At 50.2% G+C, this 26,425-nt stretch overlaps 9 protein-coding genes across 9 annotated transcripts; 4 read left to right on the top strand and 5 right to left on the bottom strand.

The window, feature by feature from the left end:
- Positions 1–50: 50 nt before the first annotated feature.
- On the bottom strand, positions 51–2,039 carry MGYG_06103 (hypothetical protein; the record flags this gene model as incomplete). The annotated part of the gene is made up of 4 exons (XM_003171514.1): positions 51–677; positions 735–1,118; positions 1,170–1,885; positions 1,940–2,039. 4 exons carry the CDS (start codon positions 2,037–2,039, stop codon positions 51–53), a joined length of 1,827 nt encoding a protein of 608 aa, XP_003171562.1.
- Positions 2,040–2,583: 544 nt separating this feature from the next.
- MGYG_06102 (DUF821 domain-containing protein) lies at positions 2,584–3,936 on the bottom strand (the record flags this gene model as incomplete). The annotated part of the gene is made up of 2 exons (XM_003171513.1): positions 2,584–3,480; positions 3,565–3,936. 2 exons carry the CDS (start codon positions 3,934–3,936, stop codon positions 2,584–2,586), a joined length of 1,269 nt encoding a protein of 422 aa, XP_003171561.1.
- Positions 3,937–6,318: 2,382 nt separating this feature from the next.
- Positions 6,319–7,068, bottom strand: MGYG_06101 (extracellular serine-threonine rich protein; the record flags this gene model as incomplete). The annotated part of the gene is made up of 1 exon (XM_003171512.1): positions 6,319–7,068. One exon carries the CDS (start codon positions 7,066–7,068, stop codon positions 6,319–6,321), a length of 750 nt encoding a protein of 249 aa, XP_003171560.1.
- Positions 7,069–8,162: 1,094 nt separating this feature from the next.
- On the bottom strand, positions 8,163–9,071 carry MGYG_09113 (hypothetical protein; the record flags this gene model as incomplete). Its single annotated transcript, XM_003171511.1, has 4 exons — positions 8,163–8,260; positions 8,355–8,617; positions 8,675–8,727; positions 8,955–9,071. The coding sequence occupies 4 exons, from the start codon at positions 9,069–9,071 to the stop codon at positions 8,163–8,165; spliced, it is 531 nt and encodes a 176-aa protein (XP_003171559.1).
- A 3,754-nt stretch (positions 9,072–12,825) lies between these two features.
- MGYG_06099 (glucan 1,3-beta-glucosidase) lies at positions 12,826–14,223 on the top strand (the record flags this gene model as incomplete). The annotated part of the gene is made up of 3 exons (XM_003171510.1): positions 12,826–12,896; positions 12,980–13,356; positions 13,427–14,223. 3 exons carry the CDS (start codon positions 12,826–12,828, stop codon positions 14,221–14,223), a joined length of 1,245 nt encoding a protein of 414 aa, XP_003171558.1.
- A 520-nt stretch (positions 14,224–14,743) lies between these two features.
- MGYG_06098 (KapH protein) lies at positions 14,744–18,317 on the bottom strand (the record flags this gene model as incomplete). Its single annotated transcript, XM_003171509.1, has 7 exons — positions 14,744–15,808; positions 15,869–16,057; positions 16,125–16,597; positions 16,658–17,703; positions 17,765–17,902; positions 17,979–18,079; positions 18,153–18,317. 7 exons carry the CDS (start codon positions 18,315–18,317, stop codon positions 14,744–14,746), a joined length of 3,177 nt encoding a protein of 1,058 aa, XP_003171557.1.
- A 793-nt stretch (positions 18,318–19,110) lies between these two features.
- On the top strand, positions 19,111–20,695 carry MGYG_06097 (peroxisomal biogenesis factor 2; the record flags this gene model as incomplete). The annotated part of the gene is made up of 3 exons (XM_003171508.1): positions 19,111–19,410; positions 19,476–19,739; positions 19,820–20,695. The coding sequence occupies 3 exons, from the start codon at positions 19,111–19,113 to the stop codon at positions 20,693–20,695; spliced, it is 1,440 nt and encodes a 479-aa protein (XP_003171556.1).
- An 889-nt stretch (positions 20,696–21,584) lies between these two features.
- MGYG_06096 (hypothetical protein) lies at positions 21,585–22,298 on the top strand (the record flags this gene model as incomplete). Its single annotated transcript, XM_003171507.1, has 2 exons — positions 21,585–21,654; positions 21,751–22,298. 2 exons carry the CDS (start codon positions 21,585–21,587, stop codon positions 22,296–22,298), a joined length of 618 nt encoding a protein of 205 aa, XP_003171555.1.
- Positions 22,299–24,138: 1,840 nt separating this feature from the next.
- MGYG_06095 (dihydroxy-acid dehydratase) lies at positions 24,139–26,209 on the top strand (the record flags this gene model as incomplete). The annotated part of the gene is made up of 3 exons (XM_003171506.1): positions 24,139–24,297; positions 24,404–24,617; positions 24,756–26,209. The coding sequence occupies 3 exons, from the start codon at positions 24,139–24,141 to the stop codon at positions 26,207–26,209; spliced, it is 1,827 nt and encodes a 608-aa protein (XP_003171554.1).
- Between the last annotated feature and the right edge of the window lie 216 nt (positions 26,210–26,425).

The following is a 26,425-nucleotide window of genomic DNA, read 5'->3' as shown; positions in this document are numbered from 1 at the left end:
GCGGGAACTATTATATAATTGATGATGCCTGCATATGTTACCAGAAGGAGCTAGTAGTTGTATATAGTTATAGCGTCACCCAGATGACCAAACCACCAGGTGATAGTTCCTGTTTGTGGAAGTTCCCGCCATTCGCCGTTTCGTTCATTAGCATTACGGCAACGCGAGGCCGTTTGGATGTCTTGAATAATGTAGCCGTTGTCATTATAATTACCTTTCCTAACGCATATAGGTGGAAATGCTTCACTGGAAATATCCTGGTCCCACCGAAACTGCCCAAGCGATTCAACTCGACCACATTTGTAATATAGCAGTAAGCCAATACATGGCTTAAGGACATGTTCCCGATCCCTACAAATTTGTACCCTCAGCAGGCCCTCTAGGGGGGCCTTTGTCAGATACCAAGTCGTGGTTGGTGAGCCCGTACGACGAGGAATACGGGGTGCGTCATACCTTTCGAATGGTGGCTCTAGCGTTATAGCTCCAGCACGGTGGCTTTTATCGCAGGTAACACCGAACTCCGAGATTTGTCCACGCTCTGGATCTAAGCCATCGTGACAAATCCCTGATATAACTCCATCATTGCCACTGACTAGAGGGTGAAATGCATATCGCCGTAGGAGTTCAGTGGGAATGTGGGGTCCAAATGTGGCGGTTCTTCCAAAAGTAGTGCGAATCTTTTATCAGATGAGCAAGATAGTTATAGAAAGACAAACAGCAGGCATTGAACTTACAACTAATATAGGACTAGAAGCAAGTTCGTGAATATTTTTAACTCTCCGGACCCAAGCCGCCTCAACCGATTCACCGATGTTTATCGGGAAAAATATCCAATAAATTGGCTTCATTTTAGTACCTTGAACCATTGAAGTAACGAACCTTTTGAAGGACTTTGATATGCCAGAAAAAGCGTAAAATCCCGCGTTTGTGGCGTGATAACAACAAACAAGGAGTCCTTTAATGCTGTTGTCGTCGAGTTTCACATAATCTAAACGGAGACCTTTCCGAACACTGTGTATATTCCATGGTTGGAACTTAGGTGGTGAGGGGGAGCTCCAGACTCTAGTCATATCTAGTACATGACCCTGAGGAGGCTGCACATTTCTAATGAATAAGCCCTATTAGGAAGTTAGCTACCCACAGATAAGCGAGGGCCGGGAGAAGCTTACATCAAAGGTAACTCGTAAATTCAGACCAGATTCTACGAGGTCGACAGTTTGATACCACGGCGACTCATCTGCCGATGGGTGAGGCTTTTCATCCACGAACTGCAGGCTGCGTACGCCAATATGATCAACGGATAGAACAAGACTTTTGACCTGGGCAGGTAGCTTCACATTCTTTTGACCAGAAGTACCTTGAGACCATGGCAGCGGCAGTACGTTGGTAATATTCGTAATGTAGGAAATGCCCTGGTACATTATGCTGCTGATGTAGATCTCCTTGCTCTTTGTCAAATTGAGTCGTTCAAGCTGACACTGGCGGAAATTCCGCAAAACTTCTATTAATCGCCGAGTCTCACCAAGTACGATCAAGTACCAGCACGGACCAATAAATCTCGAGATCATGGCCTGAATCTCCACGGGTAACCTTTCAAGCAGTTCTCGCCTGAAACTGCTCTCCAAAATAATTCTTGTGTGCTGACTATAGAGCCCTTCCCATGAAGACGCGGTATCAATATACTCTTGATCCAAGGGCCGGTATAGGGGCTTGACTGCGTTACCAAATCTCCGTATATCATCAAGGGTGGGTTTTGCTACTCCATAGCTGCTTTTTAAAAGGCCAAAACAGAGAATATGAGTCCAAAGTTTGGGGTTCCGGGTGTCTAGACACCGTAGACATGGCAGTGGGCATTCAGGTACTACGAATTTGTTGTTATTTAAGTCTATAAACATCGTTAGCAAGACCCAGCGTATTCGAGAACAAGAAGGGGGCAAACCGAGAACAAGTAACCCAGGGTTTGCCGTCTGTCTACAGAGAAGACATAAAGTCTTTCCAACATGGAGGTGCTCTTCGGGTTTATGCGTGGAAAATCTCATGGTATATAGATGAGCTAGTCAAAGGTTGCTAACTTCAAAGTTTCCAAGGCTGATAGAGTTTGCTGTGAGGAAAGGTTTGCAAGAGGCATTCTGAGTTCAGTTCTCTGGTCGTTGAAAGAACATACTGATTTGATGGCGGTTATGGAAACTCAAATACTAAGATTCTGGAGGGCGGCTAGCTAACTTGGCATCTTTAGCTAGTTTATAGCAGTCACATGCTTTAAAGCCGTGCGTTACCTAGGTTGGAGCACGGTTGGGCCAGAATTAGACTCGTATATCACGTGATAGGTAATAAAATGTCAAAGGTAATCTACGTTGCGGCTCGAGTAGATCTGTCGCATCGCAAAACTCTCCGATATTTTCGAATCCAGGGTGTCAGCGCGAAAATAAAGTCGTATCTACAAACGTCTAACTATTAAATAACACTATGAATGACCAGCCCAGGCCAAAAAATACCCCAGAACCCTATATACCGATATCTAAATCCGACATAATGAATGAAAGAAACGAAATGTCTAAGTTGATATAGTCGTGACACATTTCATTAATAAGGATCCCATTCAAGACGTTGTATCAACAGGAAGGATTCAACGGGTACTCCTCGCCCGACTTTCTTGCCGTCGGCTTCCCTGAAGAATTCCGGTTCAAAGCTCACCTCTGCCCAAGAGCGTATGAGGTGTCTCCAGTAACACGCTTCAGCAGCGGGGGTAAGATACTGCTCACGAAAGATCTTGACATTATTCCGTGCGATTCGTCTAGCATCTTCCTCATGTTCTTCAAGCCACTGGATTTTCTCATAAAGATCCGACCAGTCCCTACGCACCTCGACGTAGTTCTGATCTGGTCCCGAACTCTTCATGAGAGGAGACTGGTGCTGGATCCACTCGAGGCTGTGAGAGATGACTACCGAGTTGCAGCTCTGGAGATACTTCAAGCGGCCAGAGTAGCTATTTCCTTCAGTCTGAGCGAGGTATTTGAACTGGCAGTGTTCGGGCATGGATTTCAGATCGTTCTGCATACTTTCGTTATCGCGCCAAGTTATTGGCTTGATGTCCGCCCATGTCTGGTTCTTGGTGACTTCAATAAGCTTCTCACGGACCTCTAGGTCCATGGTGGCGCCTCGCCAGAAAAGCTTGGGTATTTTCTCCGACCACGTCCATGTTTGTTCTTCCTGTTCGGCTTTCATGCGAACTTCTTGCATTGTGCCGACTTTGGTCTCGGGCCAGGACCAGTATCCGAAGTCAGGCATGAGCCATAGATTTGTGTCCTCTTCGCGTCGGGCGTACCCCCACTGCGCAACCGAATCGACTTTGTCGTCGGTGTTGAAGACGAATTCTATATTTGGTAGTGGGTCGGGGGAGGAGACGATCGCGCGGTGTAGGGCGTGTAGAGTCGCATATTCCCGAGAGTATATAGTTCCATTAACAGCGATGACGTATAGCTTAACAGCGCGACGATTAGCCTCAATTCATATATAACAAAGCCGAAATCTCAATTTTGGAGTTGGTAATTCTTTCTTTCTTACCTGTTGGTCATATATCATCGCACGGATGTATCCGTTTTTAGGTGTGACAGAGTCGATTTCCGCAAACGTTATAGGGGTACCGGCCCGCACTTGTTTAGCGCGGTCAACCTCAACAAAGAGGTCTGGAAAAGCAGCCTGACATCGCTGAGAGTCAAATACCAGAGTGTTGGCGTCTCGCTTGTGATCCCATTGGCTTCCAGGGTCTCCTGCATGATGATGACAGCTGGTGGCCGGGGGTACAATTGGGCGGCTAGGGTAGCCGCACAGCTGGTACCAAAGTAACACCAGCGCTAAAAAGAGGCTTATAGCGATGAGGCGCCTGCGATGCTTTCGGGCTGCAGATACCGAATGGCCGTGAACTTGCGAGTCCATTTTGCGTGACTATATGATGGAAGACATCATTGTGAGGGAAGGAAATAGTACACCCCTAACTCAATCGCAAGATAATAACTGAGCAATCTCTGTAAAGGGGCTTGCACTGGTTTCGAATCTTGCCGCCCAGCGCTTATGTCATGTGACGGATGGCGCCTTTTGAGTTTGTCGCCAGCAAAGTGTGGCGCGCTTCTTGGCGGGCCATTTGCTCTCATGTTTTGTATCCTTTGCACGCACGCAGCAGTTTCGCAAGTGCTGTCTGGCTGTAATACGTGAACGGTAGGTAGGGAGTTTAGCTAAGCGATGGGAGGGATCCTGGGTATTTCTCGTTTAAGCCTGGCGACAAGTTTAAGCTTAACTTGGCTTCTTCGGATCCACGGATACAGCTTGGAATGTCTGGAGTTTCAGGGGTAGCTTTTTGCTCCTAACCACGGAGTACACCGAAGTTATTTGCAGCGCAGAGAAAGGAGCACGATGTCGACAAAGCAGCTGGATGGCCATCGTCGGAGAAAACCGCTCATGGTCAGCTGCACGAGTGTCTATTTCGGGGCAATCGAGCGAATGTTTTTTTTTTTTTTAGACTTGTATGACATCGTTCGTCATGGAAGGGCGCATGAAAGTGTCGCACTAACCAACGGCCTCTAACCGGCTTCTACTCCGCTAACTAAGCGATACCAGGGACACCCGGGTTAAGCTGTGTTAGACGCCCTTTCGAGAATGACAGACAGATTTTTTCTGGCTCCATGTTTTATCTATAGATATCCTGTCTTGTATGGGGTCGTGTGTGGTGCACTGCATGCATGCATGCCATGTCATGCTATCCCCGCTGTCTCAAGCATGGTTCCATCATCAGTCAGGATTAGACGAGATTCAGACGCATGTCAAGTGAAGTGTCATAATCAGGACATCTCATCTCATCTCACCCTGCAGCGGATGAAGCTGAAGCTGACGCGGGAACTAACAGGAAAGACAACGGGACGAGGTGAACTGTAGTTAGCCGTAACTGTAGTCGAACCACCTAGTGCATCGCATCCTAGGTACCGAGATTGTCATCTACAAACACTCATTTCCGTCGTAGGGTAGTCGGCAGCCGGCAGCCGTGCGCAGGTCGAAGTAAGTGCAGCTTTCCCCAGCCAAGCGTAGACATCTTTAAAGTAAAAGGTAAGGTGAAAAGCGGTAGACGGGCGGATACGGGGAAGGCACGTAATAGCGAGTGTTAAAGAGGCGGCGCAAGGGGAGATCCCAGACAGCAGCGCAGAAACGAAATAAAGCCAAGTCGCGCGAGTTGATTAATCGTACCGGCCAAGGCGTTTCAGCTGGTGAGCTTCATTTACCCGTCGCTCACTAACTGGCAAACGGCGAATGAGCGGAAGTATACATATACAGATTTACAAACGGCGTAAGAAAAACGATGACTTCTACACCGCAAGTAAGTAAGGAGCAGCGTATGTATGTATACGAGCAACAAGGAATGAAACGATAGTTGTGCATCGCGATCACCGCGGTTCTCCATACCGTAAGTATTTCCCGCTCGAGTCGACCCGCACCGTAAGGCGACAAAGGCAGTAAAGTATGGAGAGACAGCCTTGTGCCCAACCTGAACACCGCGGGGATGAGGATCAGTGGACAGTAAGAAACCTCAAGCTCGGCAAAGTTGCTGGAAGTGTTTTGAGATCAGCGGGATCGACAGGAGCTAGGGCAGCGATTGTTGGATGACGAAATGGACCATCTCATACAGTACACAACTACATGCTTACATGTGGGCAGAAAAAATAACCTGAAAAAGGGGCTTGGGGGATGGCTTGAGGAAGGCTGTTAAGGTTATGTCAGCGATAAGCTTATTTCGGGTTGTGTATCTTGGTTGTGTGACGGTGGCGTCGAAGGGCAGACGCAGGATGTAAGTTGTTTAGTATGTATGTAGGATGCAGGATGAGGCCGGAAGCCGTTGAAAGAGGTGAAACGGAAGAAGGGAAATTAGCCCTATAGCCGGCGTGATATGTACAGGGAAGAGAAAGTAAGAGTAAGTATGTAAGAAAGAGAAGAAGAGGCAGTGTGGTATTAGTATGTACATACAATACGGAGCGCATGGAGGATATATGATGAGGCAAGGAAAGCAGATTTTGGGTAGTAGAGGATAGAAAATCGATGAAGGACAGGCAAGCTGTGCTAGATACGGTAAAAGCGCTCGTAGGAACGGCGAGTAAGAAGAAGTAGAAGTAAAAGTAAGAGTAAGAGTAAATAAGAGACAAGAAGAGAAAAGCGGTTAAGTTGTTGTAGTAAGAGGGAATATCATCGCACGGTTCATGAGGCTGATCTTGGTATGTCTAATACATCTTTGATTGAAGAGAGAAGAAAATAGAAAAAAGGTGATATTAATTCTCTTTACAAGGCAAAAGCAGCGGCGACAACGAGGAGAGCGGCACCGACACCAGCACCGACGCGACCGGCACCGTTGTTGAATGGTGGAGGAGTGAAGGTGGCAGCTGGTGGTGGGACGGGAGCACCGGTGCCAGTTGGAACAGGAGCTGGGTTGCCGCCAGTTGGCTGGGGGGTGCCGGGAACGGAGCTGCCGCCGGTTGGGTAGGGAGCAGCAGTGGCAGTGGAGGTTGGTGGGCAGACGGAGGTGGTGAGGGTGATGACACCGCCGGTGGAAGCAGGGGCGGTGGAAGAGACGACGATGTGGGTGGCTGGCGCAGATGGCTGGCGAGTCCAGGTTGGCTTCTCAGCAGGCACGGAGGAGTGCTTTGGGGGGTTGTGTGGCTGGTCGTTCTTGATGCCGAAGTTGGTGCTGTACTGGTACTCGCCGGTGCCCTCGACGACGATCAGGAGACCGTAGGCAGAGTCGCCGACGAGAGAAGTGGATGGAGTCCATGGCAGGGAGCCGGTGTTGGGGATGCCCTCGGCGAGAGTAGCGACGGGCATGCAGTTCTTGGGGCAGCCGTGGAGGAGCATGACGGAGACGGGGCGCTGGGTGGTTGGCTTCCAGCTGATGGTGTAGGGGCTGCCGGCGGGGACGAGCTCCTGGCTGCCTGGGGTGAAGATGGGGTTGCCGGATGGCGACTGGGAGTAGTTTGGAGGAGTGACGGCAGAGGCGACGGCCGCGAGGGCAGCGACGACGAGAGTGAACTGCATCTTGTCTGGTCTTGTCTTTTGGTTTGTTGGTTTTTGGTAGATATAGATCTGGGTATCGGAGAAGATTGTAAAAGGGTATTAAAGACGCGGAGAGACGTAAAGAGCAGAGCGAGCGACGAGTCTAACGAGTGACTGAGTTGGCTGACTTGAAAAGGAAGAAAGGAAAGAGAGAAAAAAGAGTGCGAGAAAAAGGCAGCGGCCGGCGTAGTTATAAGTTTTGCCTAATTATGTATACGAAGACGAAGGAGCAAGACGAGACGAACGGAGAAAGAGGCTGAGGGGAGACGACGAGGGGGGCAGATCAAAAGTGTTGGTGCAAGCGCCCTTTTTTTTTCTTTTTTCTTTGTCTTTTTTTGCTTCTTCTTTTTTTCCGCGTTCGCGAGGCTGTCCACCTGTAGCCGCTTCGGGCTTAGCGCAGGTTAAAATGAGATGGGGCTCCATCGGGGGCGCCAGCCTATCAGAGGGCGCAGAAGGAGACCTTGTCCCTGGCATAAAGTGGGGCCTTACTCTTAGTCTGACTTAATAAGAAGGAGCCCCCTTGCATAAACTTTGATGAGTCGCTCTTTCCTCATTTCCTTTGATACACACAAACACACATTAGGACATACACGATACATAATAAATACATATTAAATACATACATAATAAATACAACAGAGAGAAAGAGAAGGAGGAAGTCGATGGTAGAAGGAGAAGAGACGAAGAGACGAGCGAGAAGAGAGAGAAGAGAGAGAAGGGAGGAAAGAGTAAGTGAAGGAGAAGACGAGAGAGTCGCTTGGTCGCTCGTCCGATTGGATGGCGGGCATCCTTCGCGCCCAGCATCCGGTTGGTTCCCAGGTGCCCTGCCCTAGCTTAGTTACTTCAGAGTGCGCAGCGCTGCGCAGCCAGCAGTTGGTTCTTACTTGCTTTACGTACTTTACCTAGCAATGAGGCAGGATAAATAAAGAAACAAGCAAAAGGGGAGGATACGACTCCATCGTCGCATGAGAGGGTCGTATCACTAACTTGTCGGAGGATGGGATCACGCATGGATTATGACTATATTGCCCGTTATTATTCTCGATATCAGCCGCAAGAAAGTCTAGAGGATGCGATCAGATACGAGAGCGAGCGACGGATATAGCGAGGGCATGAACTTGGACATGAACTTGGATATGAACTTGGACAAGGATGCCGGCGCCAAAGTGAGTCACTGAGTAGAAGTAGTAGTAAGTACTCCGTCGAAAGTAGTAGTAGATGGAGGAGGTGGAGGAGCATGCATGAAGCTCCGATGCATGAGAGGTTACATGGCAGCTGTTGCCTTGCTTTGACCTGCTCTACCTTGCTTTGCTCTCGCATGGATGGAAAGGTCATGCGAACAATAGCTATAATGCTCGGTGACTCCATAGTTGTGTTGTTATATGCTGACCTTGCTTGGGTAGCTATGCTGCCTGGCCTAGATAGCCGTTGGTTCCGTGGCCTGCGCCGTTTCCAGGGGTGGCGGAGAACATGCAGTACTCCGTAGATGCTGTCTCCTGCTCTCTCTCCTGCTATCTCTCTTCTCCTTCTTCTGCTTCTTCCTATCAGCTCACTTCCACTCACCTTCACTTACCTTCCACTTCCTTACGGAGTCCAGCTATGCCACAGGCTCACTAAGAGCTCCTGCGATGCGGCTTTAATCTTAACTCGGTCCAGTCAGTTCAACGGAACAGCCAGCGCCAGCGCCAGCGCCAGCCAGCCCAGGGACAGGGACAGGCACGTTTTCCCTCTTTTCTTTTTCGCTGCTCTTCTTCTTCCTTTCTTCCTTCTTTTCTTTTGCTCCATTCTTTGCTTTTGCTGCTTGCTTGCTTTTATGATCCCCCCTGCTTGCGCTGCTGGGCCATGTCTATATGTTTGCCTGTATATACCTCTTTCCAGACACCGCAGGACCTGACATGGCCTCCCCCAGTACAGGCGCTCCGTGCCCGCCCTCCGAATGACGATGGGATAGTTAAATGCTCGATGGATGATATCGATGTCGACATCGCGATGGTCGGTGTCTCACCCCTTCCGTGTCTGTCGGCCTGTCGGTACTTGGGAAAAAGGGGGTCTCCGGCTGGTAGAGGCAAGCAAGTAAATAAGTCCCTTCCCTACCTTTAGTGAGCGGGTGATGTGATGGGAAACAGCTTGAGCTTGCCAATCAGACACCCATACAGGGCATCACCCTCCCTCTACTCCATACATACGCTGGGTCGAGAGGGGAGCCAGGAGGAGGTCAGGGCACACACATATACATAGACAGATCATTACGTGCATGCATGCACCTTGACTGGCGATAACTTAGAAGACTGTCGTTATTACTGCCGGAGAAAGGCAAGTAGGTGGAGGAGCAGGACGGATGCCACGGCCGGCAAAGGAGGCGCTCTGGAAGATGCCTTGCATGGACGCCGTTTTCTCCCTTCTCGTCTTTTCCGTCTTCTTTTTCTTCTTCTGCTCCTCCGTCTTCCTCTTTCTGTCCGTCTGTGTGTCTTTTTTTTTCTCCGAAGTTCCCGCTTGGCTGGTTTATTTTTGGACACGGACGGATAAGAAGGCAGAGGCAAAGGCAACTGTCGGATAGCCAGATAGGTACCTGGGCTAGTTGGCTCTAGCGGTCTCTGTCTGGACCAGATGGTGCGAACGAACGAACGGCCACGGTCGGCCAACTCAAGACAGAGGCTTCAGGCTTCAGACTTCAGACGGTAGCAGAGGAAGTCAAACGTAAGTGCCGGATGGTGGCTGATTCACGTCGACTGATGAAACACATGGCTTCAAGTAGCTACCTCGTTAGAACCGCCATGTCATATTTTTCTTTCTTTCCTTCTCGCAATGTCGGCTGCCGTTCGAAGGGGAGAGGGAGAGAGAGCGAGACGAGGCGGTTGACTCTCTCAAGCGACTTGACCTGCCTTATTTATATTTCCCACGCTCAGGTTCGTACTCACTGGCCTGACCTGCTAGTTGTAGCTAGTTGGTTGGCTGAGAGCTGAGCTGAGCTGGCAGATGTTTCAAAACAGGTGTCTTTAGCCGCTAGGGTTGCGACAAAAGCCACGAAACAACCAGTCTGAAGCAGCAGAAGAAGAAGATACCCCAGAAATAGACGTCTTGTCTCGCGTGTCTACCTGCGCCCTTTAGACAAGCGACAAGTGACGTGTCCCCCTGCAAAAGCTGCCTGTTCCTGCTTTGGAGAGCCGAGTACGGACTCGAGATGCAATCCAAACTCCGGAGTACAGAGTATGCACGAAGTCGAATACCCTGATATCGGCCATCTAGAGACGATTTCGTCCTCTATGACTCTAGACTCCAGCGGTCTAGCGGATGTTCGACGTAGTTAAGAGACTGCGGTACTCAGAGCCAAGTACGTTGTCTCAGAAACTGGTTGGGATTGAGAGCAGTCTTTGAGTCGGGGCCGATGGATTGGTTTATATATTTGTACGTCTGATTCACTTTGATCAACCGGTTGAATGGAAGGGAGAAAAGGGGGAGAGTACAAACCTGGAAATGGCAGCCAGTTTGAAATACTGGTATACCGTCTTCAACTGCCCTGCATCTGCATGGCTCGTTGTATCACCGAACACTACACTTCCGCAGCAGGTCAAGTCGGGTTTGCAATAATAAGCAACGACGTACTCCATCTGTCTTGCAAGTAGTTACAACCAGTCCTTAATCAGTCCTCTAGCAAGAGTGTAGCTGTCTATCTATATATACTCCGTAATTATAACCATAATTCGGATACTCGGATGAACGCTCCCAGTCCAGTCAGTAATAGTTTATCGAGACGCCTGCAGGTGTTCGTAGAGAGCCAACCGGGGTCCTACTCGCTTAACACCACCAACGACATCAGACAGTAGACGATAGCATTAATTAGACACGGCTTTACAGCTCTTCCAGCATCACAAAGACCGACTTGCTTGAGAAAGGGCTTCATCAAAGGGCGGGAAAGTGGACAGCTTGCTCGTATAGGCGACGTCCGTATCCCCCAGCCCTGGGATCCTCCATCTCCACCAAGCGAAGAGCGATAAAGAGCACAGATGCGAGGAGATCTTCGCTTGCTGGAGAATAAAAATATCATATCATCTCTTTCCAAGCCATAATTCATCTCAAGTCCACCAGACTATGCCTTGAATGTTCATTTTTCTTCATCCCCTTTATATTATCGCCCTACGCCCTGCAACGCAAACACGACGATAACAACGACAATAACGGCTCCAGCTTATCACGAAGGTCGCCACGTCCCGCAAGCGGCTGTCTTGTCTGTCCCTCCTTCTGGTCGTCTGACCAGCCCGTTGCGGCTGTTGCTGTTGTTACTGCTGCTGTTGGGCAGGACGTTACGATGGATATCCCAACCGCTGCTTTGACACACTACACACAAACCACCACTCGCCCACATCAAGACCCTATGACGTCGACGCTCTCACCGAGTTTACGGAGTACGGGCTAGCAACCTGGGGTAGGAGCACCAACGACTCGACATGCATCAAGTCACATCGTCTGCACGCGATCTAAGGTTAAGCATAACACTCATATGATGCTTGCGGCCACAGCGAACGGGCGACGTGGATCCAACGGGGGTTGCTGGCTCTGCACATTAAGCCGCCCTCCCGTCGACGATCATTCCAGTTTGACCTCAGTCAACCACACATATGTACTACCGGGGCTGGCTACTTGGATAACCATCACATCAAAAGGGCGGGAACATGGTACATCCCTCCGTATACTTCTTATCCACACCCAATTTCTACTGCTAGTCCACCGCAAAGGGAAACGGACAAGAAAACGGAGGAGTCTTGGAGGGCGTGAAGAGGGTACGGCTGGAGGGCGCGTGACGCCCTGCAGAAAGAGTGATCAAAGACGAGGACCGAAGCATGAGATTGAGATGAGATGAGAGGAGAGGACGCCGCATATGGATGGAGGAGGCAAGAGGCAAGAGACAAGGAAGAGAGACCCAAAAAAGGGAAAAAGCTGGGATGACGTTGAAGCTGGGCCTGGTAGCTACCCTAGGTAGGCATGGCGATCCCCGTTTCCATCAACCCCTGAAGATGATACAAGTTTGGGGCGGGCGCAACAAAACATCTTGTTTCGACAATGATGTGAGGCCTAGAGCCGGCAGATGGGAGGTGTCTGTGATGCTCGTGATGCCCGCTGTGATTGATGGCTGCCATGCCATGCCCATACCAGCAGTCTTCCCAAGATTCTCCTGTCCTTCCACCAGGTCACTCTGTCCAAAATCCGGGGAAAAAGCCTTGAAGAATCCAACCACCCCAAACCTTCCAACCAATCTGAACGACTCCATGGAACAGAAGGGCCTCGTGCCACCCTCGGCTGTCCGATACAATGGACACCAAATGTTGGTCGACCCGGTTTTATCAGCCCCATAGCCAATAAGGCGGCACATATGCACGATGATCTGCAGCCGTAGCAATGTGATATCCATCGACATTGATGATATCCAGACTACCCCCCCGGCCCACGCTGGATCTGACATCGCACACACGACTGGCCATCCAGCTTTCAAGTCGATGGAGATGTGTTTTGTTTTGCCTTCTTTCTGGCTATTGCCGATCGTTCTTGCTTGTGAAACGTGGGTCATTATGAGGAACTCGGACCTGGTGTGGAAAGCACATAAGTAGGCCTGCGTCTCCTGTCGATGAATTTCGATACTTCCCTTTACATCCCAAAGAAACTCAGGAACATCACCTTAATCCTATATACACGCACACACATAAATATACACATACTCGGTACCTGATTGTGTGTGTAGCCAGCATGAAGTTTGGGGCTCTCTTTGGGCTCTCACTGGTTGGCCTCAGTGTTGCCTCCCCCGTTTCCAACGTTTGGTGAGACTCTCTTTTTTGCCGCACCTGAAATCTTGATTTTATCCTCTTTTTTCTGCCTCAATTGTGTTACTGATTATGAATAGGAAATCACCTCGTGGTGCTACTGACGATTTCATCCGTGGTGTTAACCTGGGAGGATGGCTGGTGTTGGAGCCATGGATCACGCCTGGTATCTTTGAGGAAGGAGGTGATAGCGCAGTGGACGAATGGACTCTCAGTGCGGCTCTCGGTGATCGTGCCCATGAACGGCTAAAGCTGCATTGGAACACCTACATCGACCAGGGCGATTTTGACCGCATCAAAGCTGCCGGACTCACCCATGTCCGTATCCCAATTGGATACTGGGCCGTCGCTCCCATTGAGGGAGAGCCCTTCGTTCAGGGCCAGGTAGATATGTTGGATGCTGCTGTCGACTGGGCCAGACACTCTGGTCTCAAGATCAACGTTGATCTCCACGGCGGTACGTTCAAGGCTGCATAGTATCTATATTCATTGGTTTTATATTTGCTAACTAACTGATTAATATTTAGCCCCTGGATCTCAAAACGGTTTCGATAACAGCGGCAAACTCGGCCCAGCCAACTGGCAAAAGGGCAACACCGTCGAACTCACCCACAAGGCTCTCGATGTCCTCATCGAACGATACAGCAAGCACGAAGGTGTGGTCGACGAAATCAACCTCATCAATGAGCCATTCCCTCAGGCTGGTATCCAAGTCGAGCCCCTCAAGGAGTTCTACCGCCAGGGCGCCGCCAAGGTCAAGAGCGCCAACCCCAACGTCGCCGTCGTCATTTCGGACGCCTTCATGGGCCCATCCAAGTGGAATGGCTTCGACCTCGGAACCAAGACCATCATCGACACTCACCACTACGAAGTCTTCAGTGCTGAACTCGTCGCCTGGAACATCGACCAGCACATCAAGGCCGCATGCGACTTCGGCACCAACGAGCTCGCTCAATCCTCCATCCCTGCTGTTGTCGGTGAATGGTGCGGTGCCCTGACCGACTGCACCAAGTACCTCAATGGCCGCCACGAGGGCTACAGATACGATGGCACCCACAAGGACTCCAACCCTAGCACTGCCGTCCCCAACGGCTGTGCTCGCAAGACCGAGGGTTCCGTTGCCCAGCTCACTGATGAAGAGAAGGTCAACACCCGCCGCTACATCGAAGCTCAGCTTGACTCCTTCTCCAAGGGACACGGATGGTTCTGGTGGACCTGGAAGACCCAGCGAGGTTCTCCTGGCTGGGACCTGGACGACTTGCTTAAGAACGGCCTTTTCCCACAACCTATGGATGCCAGGATGTACCCTGGCCAGTGCAACTAGATGGATAACAGGGCAATGACTGGCGCAGGACGGACGTCTTTCCCTCCCTTCTTTTACACTTCATTAATTCCTTTCTTAAAGTATAGGCATAGGTTAGCATTGGATATTGGGATAATGTTTATATCCGCCATCCCCCTTTTTGTGTACGGTAATTAAATTAATTAGTACAGTCAAATAGACAAGACAGATAAGATACATTTTTGACCAATCAGTTTAACGTAATATTCTCAGTCTTGCTTAATCTTTGTATACCGTGATACTCTACTATAGTTTAGTCTACCAATCGACGCAAGTAAACATCTTCTTTCTAGTTAACTCAGCATTTATTCTTTCTTTCTTTATCCAGGGTATTCGTAAGCCTTAGCTAAACATCGATAGCAAACGGGTAGAGGGAAAAAAGGAAAGAAAACGGGGACGATATTGGGTGGTGGCGGTGGACGATAAGCGGTGGACAGGGGTGGATACACAGTTGCCTGTTTTTAACTACGATTCCAACTCCAACTCCAACTCCAACCCTCATCTACATAATCCCCAACTGCCCAAACCCATTAACGACCTCCCTGTCAACGTTAACTAGCCATTCGTCTCTAAACCGGTCGGCTCCTCCACAAACCTGTACCAAAGCCTGGAGGTGCTGCCCCACATACTCTCGCAGATTGATCTTGTGAATTGCGTCCGAGGCGCTCCATGCGCGTCTGCGTGTCGTCTCAGGGGTTTCGGACTCATGGTATTTCTCGCCCTGGGTGTCGTTGGGGTCGAAAACAAGGTAATCGCCGTGTCGGGCGTCGCCGGGGTTTACTTCAGGACCATCAGATAGATCGGTTATCAGATCCGTCCAGATGGTTAGGTAGGATTGTAAATTGTTTAGTAGGTATATTGGAGCAGGAGATGAGGGGCCGTTGACTGTTAGTAAATGCGTGAGGGCCATGGTATGCAGTTTCTTCTTGTTGACGTCGCCGATGTTGTCGAAGTGGGCGAACCATTCGTTTAGTATCCAGGTGAATGTTTGTTCTTCGGAAGAAGTACTGGTTGCTGATGTTATTGCTGATATGCAGTTGCGTGGGGAAGCGAGGGCAAGTCGTGCAAGGACTGATAGGTGGTCTGTTTCAGCCACGCCGTAGATGGTGGCTTGCCTCCGGTTAGGTCCCGTTGTCTGGCGGGACTGGTGTGCGCCATAGAGGGCGGAGAGGAGAGTTTCCATAAACCCAGTGCTTAGCATGGACTTGGCGATGGCGCCGTACACATTCTCGCTGTTCTCTTCGGATGTGGATTCGCCAGTTCGTATGAGTAGTTCCGCAAGGTGGGGGACTAGGCCGATCCGGGGAGTGACGTCTGGATTGAGGAGGTTGTTGAAAATATCGAAGAGGCGGAACCGGACGTTTTCGTCAAGGAATTCCTGAGGTGCAAGGAGGATGTAGGATTCTGTGACCTCGAGTGCCTGCCGTACAACATCGGTGCCGATTTCAAAAATTGGGAATATAGATGGGAATAAGGCGAGAATTTCAGGAGATGGTGGGTTTGGGGTTTCAGATAGCACGGCAGACCATAGATCTAGAGATTCTTCGAGGAGGTAGATGAGAGTTTCCTAAACCGTTATGTTAGTATCACCGTTATACCTTGTGGGATGGGGCACCTCAGGACATACTGAGCCGGGTTCAATGGATTTTTGAATAAGGGGTAGTATCATAGAGTGGTATCTGGTTGAGCTTTCTCTCATCGAGTGTATTAGGGATGACAAAAGTGTTAATATTGCCTGCTTCATTAAGTGTTCGTCACCAGATTGCTCCCAAAGTCCCGGTAGAAGGGATACAATCTGATCTGCGAAAGGGGTAATCTATATGAAAAGAAAAAATGGTAAGTATAACAACTAATACCAATCCATCGGGGTTACTAATACTGACCTGCCTTTCCATCTTTACTACCGCAACTCTTACAGTCTCGAGTAGTGCCATTTTAGTCTCAGTAAGAGAGACCTCTTGGATGAGCTCCATAAGACCTTGTAGGATAGGCGTTGAAAACGGTTGGAATACTTCCGCAGAGAACTCGAAAGGATCTAGAACCTGCCTTAGCTTCCGACCAGCCGTTACACGAACGACTTGATCGTTCACGGGATCGTTTTTATCCAAAAGATGTTGGAAGATGCCGTATACGGATGCCTTATCGATTTCACTTGGTTTCACTGGAACCCATTGCCCCAGTATGACAGAAATTCTTCGACGAAGGATATTATAGCCTGGACCCTGGATTTGAATTTCTGGTACGAGTGTAGATACCAGGAAAGTGTTGAAGTCTAAATGATTCTCCAGGCATGCAGCTGCAAGGCCAACGGCGGAATAAAGGGAGTCCTTCAATAAGATATCCTTATTCTGAGGGTCTGTTGCACTGTCAGTTAGTTTCACTCCTATATTATATAATATGCCACGGGTTGACTTACTGGCATAAGTGTAGAACACATTGAGCAGTTTTGGTATGAGCAGTTCTTTGAAATTGATAACCAGATCAAGGAACAGTTTCTCGGCACATGACCGAATTGAAAACTCCCAGGCATCTGTGATCTCTTCCTCTTGCTTCTCCCACTCTTCGGGCTCTTCTTCCCATTCTCTGAGATCGCTGGCTCTAAAGACAAAAAAGCGAGTGACAAGCAGCTCCATGACTTGAACCACGAAGTCTTCACTGAAGATCTGGGACTTCATCAAGCCAACACATTGATTCTTCTCCTCCTTGGCCTGCTGATTTTGGTATCTGAAAGTATTCGTGGGGTAGAATGCAATCTTTGCACATGCTCTAAGAAGTAAGAGGGCCTTGAGACCGAGTTTTTCCAAAAGAGGCCTCTCGTCGTCATCTGCATCGCCGTTCGCCCCAACTTTGAGTTGAGAGAAATCTGTTGAGCCGTAAGTCTTGCCTAGCTCAACTACCAACCCCCAGTAAGATTTAACCATATCAACAGCCTGTGGAAGCAGTCCAAAGGGTGCTGGGTGGGTTCTGGCCATTTCCAAATGAAGCTTGGACAGCTGGATGATGTGTTTCCCGATCAACTTTTCAACTTCTGAAGCCAGCGTAGACGACCGTCTCTGTATCAAGGAGTAGAAATTTCCGAGATGTGTTAGCGATAGGGTCCAAAATCCTGAGATATCCGACTCCCTATTTGGATTCTCAAATCCAGCGACTATCAACCGTCGGATGACTTTCAGGGACATAAGGCTCTGCTCAATTGCCTCTAGCGCACCGCCTTCGTCGTCTCCGCCGGATTCCAAAAAGGTACCCCATTTTTGCACTTTGTCGACGTATATGCTTGCAACAATATGTAGCAGCTCTGGAGCAACAGATCGTAATCCCCTTCGAGTTTTCTCTAGTCGTCCGGTGGAGAGTTCCTTAATTACCTGGAGGAGGATAAGGAGAGTGCGTGAGAGTTGAACTGGATTAGCACCGGGCCGGATGGATGCGCGAAGATGCTCTATTATTTCAGATATGGCTTCTGGCCTGTATGTAGATTGTTAGGCATGCCCTCCTTGCAGTATTAATGAGGATATTAAATGCTCACCATTCAACTGGGAATTCTGCCCGTAATATTTTGGCCACGATCAGGGCATTTTGCAAAGCAAGTTGAGATGCAGGTTCAACAACTCCAGCTTCTATAGCTCTTCTCTTGATCTGGTTTTTCTCATCCGGCTTGATAGCACTGTAACAGGTTTTCCCCATATTAGCACTTCTTCCACCCAAACTAGATAATCCGTCATAATAGGTACAGGACATACTTGTTTGCTGTCTTCCGCCAGTATCTGTCTATACCGTTCTTTAACTGGATAATTGAGAGGTATCGGACTTCGAAGGGAATAGAATAGTCGGTAAAGACATCCTATCAAAAAAGAGAGACGAAGGAGAAAGGTCAGCCGCCAATCAATGTCAAAACAGGAAGAAGGACGATGTACCTGTAATAGCGAGTGAAAGCCTGGCTGCTTCCCCCATTCCTGGAGCTGTGCTGTTCCACTCTGGCGCTGATGAGGCAACGAAGAGCCCGCCGTCGTCAAGGCATGTATAACGTTTTGAAGGGTCAGCGGGTTAGCTTCCCCTGGTACCTCGATAGCTACTTGCATGATGCCACCAAACCGAAGCAGAAACAGCTGTGGAAAGAGGAAGACTGTCAGGCCCTAGAGAGAGCGAAAAGCTCATGTCAGGATGTCTCTCTGGAGTGGCTGAAGGAGTGATGGTTTCTTTAATGCGGAAGACAGCTGAGGAGAAAGACGGTCTCTTCTTTTTTTTGATAAGTTAAATCAATGTTGATGAACCCCACCATGTCGATAAAACTAAACTTTTAGGCATAACTAAAGAGCAAACTAGAACTAACTACTAGAGAGACCCTGACGATGCGGCTCTGTGGGGGAAGACACAACACACTCAGGGGCAGTAGAGTAGTAGAAGAGGAAGAGATAAGCGCCTATAGCAGAGAAAATATTAGGGCAGTTATGGTTCCTCTTTAGCCGTTACAAAAGGCTCTTTAACTAGCTAGAAGGTCAAACGGAAGTTTTGTTCATTTCTACCTAAGCCAGGATATGGCCTCTCTCTATGCTTGAACCACAACGAAGTATTTACACATCGATGATAGCCATTTAATGTTTAAACATCAAATATATCAATCAATTAGACCAATGGGCGAGCTTGAATAGAAATATTCAACTCTCTCCCTGTTTTAAACATAGATTTGGGCCTATCACGTGATAGTTGAACCTCGGCTCAAGCAAAGTTGCTAGTTTAGTTAAGCAAGAAGGAGGAAGCAAGACGAAGAAGATACGAAAGGACGAAAGAGAAGAGAGAAACACAACCTCGACGCTTGACGGAGGAGATACAGAGCCGGTTCAAGAGCGTAGCCAGGCCGAAGATGCCCCCGCGATGACTTCTGCAAACTTCGCTGCAGCACAAGAGCGTGTGTTGGAACGGCGCCGCCAACGCGAACTCGAAGCTCGAAATCGGCTCGCAAACAGAACATCGCGACTCCCGGCCGCAGCCAGCACCCTCCCATACCCGCTATCCAGCTTGCCTACTCGCGGACTGGAGCTATGGGATACCCTCAGAGGCAGAGAAGGGACGAGACCGGCCTTCCGAGTGGGACAGGTTGACGCGGAGCTGCTGGATGAAGAACTTATAACCTTGCTCAAGGGGCAGGTCGGAGAAGGATTGAAATACTTTGGTGTAAGGGTCCATATTCAACCAGGAGAAGAGACACTAGAAGGAAATGATGGCTGATGTTATTATAGCGGTATATGCGGGACGACTGGAACCACGAGATCGATCTGGTGCTGCGTGCGATCCTTTTCAAGCTGTCTGTATGGGACCATAATGCCTCGTACGGCGCAGCTCTCCAAAACTTGAAATACACCGATAGCAGGAGTAAAGGGCCTGTACACTCGGATCCAACCAGGCTTCAAAAATCTTTATATGGACTGTTGACGGTCGGCGGGCGTTATGCATGGGATAAATGGGAAAGCTGGATAATCCACCAAGGGGGAGACTATGACGAGGTGCGTTGTATACTTACTACCTATCTCGACATTCAATTGAGAAAAGTAACAGCAGACTAACCCAGCTCCTCTGATGACAGCCACCGTCTTCCAACACGCGAGCACTGTCGAAACTTACCTCTCTCCTCTCCACCGCCCATTCGATCGCCGCCTTTGCATCCTTCCTCATTTTCCTGGTTAACGGCCGATACAGAACACTAGTCGACCGACTGCTGTGCATGCGCTTAACCCCGCCGTCGATGCAGGTTAGTCGAGAAGTATCATTCGAGTATCTTAACCGACAGCTCGTCTGGCATGCTTTTACAGAATTCCTTCTGTTTCTGCTACCCCTTGTTGGAATTGGGCGCTGGCGCCGATGGGTATCTCGAGCCTGGAGAAAGACCATGTCCTCGCTTCGATCGAGTGACGACGACGGCAAGGAGAAGAACCAGGGTGAACTTGGCTTCTTGCCCGAGAGGACATGTCCTATATGCTACCAGGCGCAGAACCCTACCACCACCTCGGAGAGTGATATTATGGGGCCTGGAGCTGCGTCAGGCGGTATCATTGGCTCAGCGCAGACAGACATCACGAATCCCTATGAAACCGTGCCATGTCGGTGTTTGTACTGCTTCACATGCATTGCCCAGAAGCTTGAGGGGGAGGACGGAGAGGCATGGACCTGTCTACGGTGCGGTGAGCTTGTGAAGCAATGCAAGCCGTGGAATGGAGATGTGCTGGAGGAGACTCAACCGCAGGCGCAGTCTGCTACTGCTGCGACTACTGTTGTTCGGAAGAACGTCGAGTTTGCTGTGGTCGATAGCCATATTGTGCCCTCTGACAACGGGGACGACAGCGACTCAGCGGCTCATGCTGATATTGATGACGGAATGAATGAAACCAGCCCATGGGCGGCTGTCGGCGTTGAGGAAACTGATGACACCAGCGTTCACACCGAGCTGGACTATAGGAAGTAGTAATATCTGCCTGTTTCAGCTTTTCTTCTTTTCTTTTCTTCTACTCTATATATATACTGTATAATTTTTGCAATATTGATACCACACACCCTTTTTCAAGCCCTTTCTCGTCCTATAGCTATTGGCCAGTATTGCCGAACAAATGGTGCTCGAGTATGCGTATGCATTGCAGAGAGAGCTACGGGGATTCTAATATATGTGTCCAGCAATAGCTCCTAGCTACAGACAAACATACCTAGAATCAATGCAGCCTCATATATTAGATCCAATATAATATTAATTACCCGTCCAATGGGTGTCCCAGCGCGCCCTTGCACCGGCCAGCATCTCTCTCCGTGACTCCGAGGTTGACCTTGACTCTGACCAGAGACTCGCAGGTTATCAAAGTACCGACACCGAGACACGACGCCCTAGGCGCACACCAACTCCATCAGGGCACAGCGTCAACCACGAATCAGGCGCCAGCTTGACCCCGGGCCTTGAGAGTGTTTCTGGTAAAGAGTCTGATCTACAATGATCCAAGGGTCGAGCAAGCCAGGCTGCAAGATTTTCCGTTGGCAGGGCAAGATCTAGACAAGCCGGCTCGCTGCTGTCAAGGATAGCCGAACGTCATTCTAGGACGTCATCTTGAAGGCTATCCAGCTTTTTCCTTCTTGGTTAGGGGGCGAGTGCCCTGTCCAATTAAGCAAAGCTCCAGACGCTGACTCTGCGGCCGGCTGGGTGTTTATAAGTGAACGGGCTGGTACTGCTCCTTCGACAGAGATTACCCTCCCTCCCCTACGATTCTGCAAGACATCCAAAAGTACCGATACCACCTACTATAGGACTCGACGTAAACCGACCCAACTCTCAAGGATTAAATTTCTCAATTCGACTTTTTTTTGCAATCATGCCTGACGTTTCGAGCTGTGTGCGGACGGCGCAGGTGATCGGGCTCACTACATCTGGGCTGATGGCTGGTAAGATTGATCTAGCAGAGGATAACGAGAGGACGACCATAGTTGTAGATGCAAAAGAAAAGGAAGAAAGGAAAAGAAACAGCTGACATGAAGCAGGCTCGATCATCACCTACTCTACCGCGCTGATACCTACCATCACTCTCCCTGCCGGCAGCGGCCCAGCCAGCTACGACTCCAACCACAAGCCTGGCAGTCCCATCTCGCACGTTGCCACCCAATGGCGCCACGCCTATAACATCGGCAAGACCTCGATGCCCTTCTGTGCCATTGGAGCGGGCACAGCCTACGCCTACCTCTCCTACGTCTTCCGCCACGAGACGACCCTTCGCGCAGCCGACACGCGGACCTCCAACTGGTACCTGCTCGCCTCGGGCCTGGTGATGTCCATCATCCCATACACGCTGCTGGTGATGAACCCCACGAACAAGAGCCTGCTTTCGCGCGCCGAGGTGGCGGACGCAGAGGCCATGACGGGCGTGTCCAAGGCAAAGGAGGCAGCCAGCAAGGCCAGCGGCGACTCCAAGGCGACCAGGGAAGACGTCGAGGTCTTGAATTGGCTCAAGGGCTGGGCTGAGTTGAACGTTGTCAGGGGACTGTTCCCCCTGGCGGGAACGCTCGCTGCACTCTATGCAACGCTCTACTAGTTAGGCCCTGGCTTCCTGAGGCCTTTCTACCTTTGCCTTTCTGCTGCTCCTGGTCGTCCCGTCCCATCTCCCCTGCCGTGCCATGTCATGTAGTAACGGGATGAACTCCATATACCATTACCATTAATGATGCATAATAACAGTAATATCGGACATGGCATCTATATCGCTCAGCGTTGGGTTTTTTCCGGGGCCTGTCTGCCTGTCTCTTGTCTCCCGCTGTCCCTGTGGTCAGTCAGTGCCAGTGCCTGTATGTAACTATAACCAATATAATAACCAGCCAGGGCCCTCGGTCTGCAGGAAGCTGTGTTTTCTTTTTTGCTCTTTCTCTTCCATCCTCCTTCTTCTCGTCTTCTGCAAAACAGGGACTGCAGAGTCGCACCAGGCCTTAAATTCTTTTCTTCTTCTGCCTCATCTTCGTCTGCTTCTTCTTCCTTGATGACGTCCACTCGATCGTGCATGGTCATGTGATAGGCAAAACGCAGCAATAACACAAGCCGCTTTCTTTTTCCTTCAACATCAACATCGACACATCAACAGCGCCAGCAGTGAAAGAAAGCAAAAGAAAAAAAGAAGGCGGATAAACGAGATGAAACAAGACGGGAGGAGGAAACCAGGGAAAATGAGGCTGTAGAGGTCGTACGATCACATCTGGCACGACCACCACCCACTACCCACCACCCACCGACCCGCGCCAGCCACGGCTATTGCTATTGACCACCCTTACGCCCCTTACGCCCCTTCCTCCCCGTCCTCCCCTACAACTGGCCACGGCATCGCGGGGGAAACTCCGAGTCGCTGCGGTCTTTTCTCCCCTCCGCGATCTCTCTCTGTCCATCTCTCACTAACGCCTGCAAGTAACAGCCTAGGTAAAGCACTTTAAGCCTGCTTCTTCATCGAAAGTATATGTACAAAGTAAAAGCGAAAACTGCATGCACACAGCTGCAGCGCGAAGCCAATGGATCCCTGCCCACGGCCAGCCAGCATATTAGGTAAAAGCAAGTCGAGTTTAAAGCGCAGGAGGTAAAAAGGAGAAGACCACAGCAGTGTTGAAACACGCCAATTGGCCGCTTGCCGGTTTCTCGCTGACTTGTCCGACCCTCAGGCGTTGTTGCGGGACCGGGGTAGAGCCGGTGCGAGTGTTGCAGGCGAGTTGATGCCGGCGAGTGTATTATTGTGTGTGCCAGGGCAGTGTCTACGTAGTTGGCTGGGTGCAAGAAGTGCAAGAACCGCACGGCGTATACAGAGAGATATAGAAAGTGATTGATGGAGAGTATGTACGTATGGATGTATGTATGAAGAATGTGAGTGAGCAAGTGATAGAGCGAGTGCGGGCGAAGGCTGCTTGGTTGCTGCTTTGCCTGCTTTGCCTGCTGGGGCGCTTTCTTTTCGAGCGAGCTTGCGCAGGATAAAAAAGCAAAGAAAAGAACTGCAGCAAGGGCTCCCGCACTTCTTCTGTGGCCGTCCTGACCTCCGATCTCCCTCTGAACACCGCACTCGGTTTCCTTTTTAATTTTTGTTTTCTTTGCCCTGGTCGGTTGTCTGGTGGTCGGCCGTTGCTACTGCTCCTTCGACATATATAAAATAGCGAGCGAAGGAGAGAGAAGAGAGAGAGGGAGTAGCCGTGCTTGAAATACCTGATATATTTTTCTTCTATATTTCGTATATATCCCGCCGCCAGCTAACACCTGCTTATAAAAAGCCGTTCGAGTTTAACATCCCTGTCCCCTTTTCTTTTCCTTATATAAGAAAGAAAAGAAGGGAGAGAAGAAGAAAAGGAAGATAAAAAAAAGGAAGAGACAGTCCAGGCCCTTTTCTGCACTCGATTGTAAAGCCCAGCATGAGCTCTACAGAAGTTAATGGCTTCGGTGGTGAGAAGCGGGAAGAGAAATACGTCCGGTTCCCCTGCGTTGATGACGATGCGACTCGGGATGGCAAGCCGGTGTTAAACAAGTACTCGCATTTCATCACAAAGGACCATGACTTTCCCGGAGCTCAGGTACGCATTTATTGCCATAGCCATAGTCCCTCGTCAAAATAGAGAGAGGGGAAGCGAGAGAGAAGACCCTAGGACCGAGCTGACATTTTGGGAAACCACGGTGTAGGCCATGTTGTATGCTGCTGGGGTACCTGATAGGGAGAGCATGAAGAACAGCCCCCAGGTAGGCATTGCGTCCGTATGGTGGGAGGGCAATGCCTGCAACATGCATCTGCTGGACCTTGGGAAGACCGTCAAGAAAGCCGTCACTGGCCTGGGGATGCTGGGCTGGCAGTACAATACAATTGGCGTCTCTGATGCCATCACCATGGGCCATGAAGGTTCGTTCAAATCAACATATACACACACATACATGCATATATTTACATACATATATACGTATATATGTACATATATGTATATCCTCTAAAATTAGAGGCTCAGGACCTATGTCGAACTAAACGTTAGCCACTGTCTAGGTATGCGGTTTTCCCTACAGTCAAGAGAGATTATAGCCGATAGCATTGAGACGGTCACCTGCGCGCAGTACCACGATGCCTGCATCGCGATTCCCGGCTGTGACAAGAACATGCCGGGAACCGTCATGGCCATGGGACGCCATAACCGACCATCTCTGATGATCTACGGTGGTACGATCCAGATTGGCTATTCCAACGTCTTGCGGCAGCCAATCAATATATCGACGTGCTACGAGGCTGCGGGAGCGTATGCGTACGATAAGCTCAAGCAGCCGGACGACGGCGGCGACCAGAGTAAGACCAAAGACGAGATCATGGAGGATATCGAGAGACACGCCTGTCCCAGCGCCGGTGCCTGCGCGGGCATGTTCACGGCCAACACAATGGCCACTGCTATCGAGACCATGGGCCTCTCCCTGCCCGGCTCGTCGTCTACTCCGGCAACGGCCCCGGCCAAGATGAGAGAGTGTGTCAAGGCCGCGGAAGCCATCAAGATCTGCATGGAGAAGAACATCCGGCCTCGGGACCTGCTCACAAAACGGTCGTTTGAGAATGCGCTGGTGATGACCATGGCGATGGGCGGGAGTACCAACAGTGTGATCCATTTCATCGCCATGGCCAGGTCGGCAGGCGTGGAGCTGACCCTCGACGACTTCCAGCGCGTCAGTGACAAGGTCCCCTTTATCGCCAACCTCTCGCCCAGCGGGAAGTACTACATGGCCGACCTGTACGAGATCGGAGGCACGCCGTCCGTCCAGAAGCTGCTCGTAGCTGCCGGCCTGCTGGACGGAGACATCCCAACAGTGACGGGAAAGACACTGGCCGAGAACATTGCCTCTTTCCCCTCCCTCTCACCGGGACAGGATATCATCCGCCCTCTCGACGACCCGATCAAGACCACCGGACACCTGCAGATTCTGAGAGGGAACCTCGCTCCAGGAGGCGCCGTGGCCAAAATCACAGGGAAAGAAGGCACTAAATTCACCGGTAAGGCTCGAGTGTTTGATCGTGAATCCGAACTAAACTGCGCACTCTCCCGCGGCGAGATCCCACGGACAGAAAATCTGGTCCTCATCGTCCGGTATGAAGGTCCCAAGGGCGGTCCCGGCATGCCAGAGCAGCTCAAGGCCAGTGCTGCTCTCATGGGCGCCAAACTGACCAACGTCGCCCTGATTACGGACGGACGGTACTCGGGCGCCAGCCACGGCTTCATCGTCGGCCATATCGTTCCTGAGGCAGCCGTGGGTGGTCCCCTGGCCATCGTCCAGGACGGAGACGTCATCACCATCAACGCAGAGACGAACGAGCTTTCGATGGCCGTTTCTGATGAAGAAATCGCCGCAAGGCTCAAGAACTGGACGCCGCCGGAGCCGCGAGTCACTCGAGGCGTCTTGGCGAAGTATTCTCGATTGGTTGGAGATGCATCTCACGGTGCCATGACCGATTTGTTCTGATCGAGACATGGGTTGCAGTGATCTTTTGCTTTTCATTGCTTGCTTGCTTGCTTTCTTCCCGGTATGTCCCCTTTTTAGGTAGTTGTCATCACATCATAGAACGTCGAAGGGAGCAGTTCATCGACGCAAACACAAAAAAAGAGAGATATAAAAAGAAGATAGAAAATAAGATGAAAAGATGAAAAACCCTCAGCTGAGGTTTTCTTTGGACGAGGG

The sequence above is a fragment of the Nannizzia gypsea genome, genomic scaffold (assembly GCF_000150975.2).
Source record: "Nannizzia gypsea CBS 118893 supercont1.5 genomic scaffold, whole genome shotgun sequence".
Lineage (NCBI taxonomy): Eukaryota > Fungi > Ascomycota > Eurotiomycetes > Onygenales > Arthrodermataceae > Nannizzia > Nannizzia gypsea.
The sequence above is the reverse complement of the archived record's forward strand: the minus strand, read 5'-3'. Positions and strand labels throughout refer to the sequence as shown.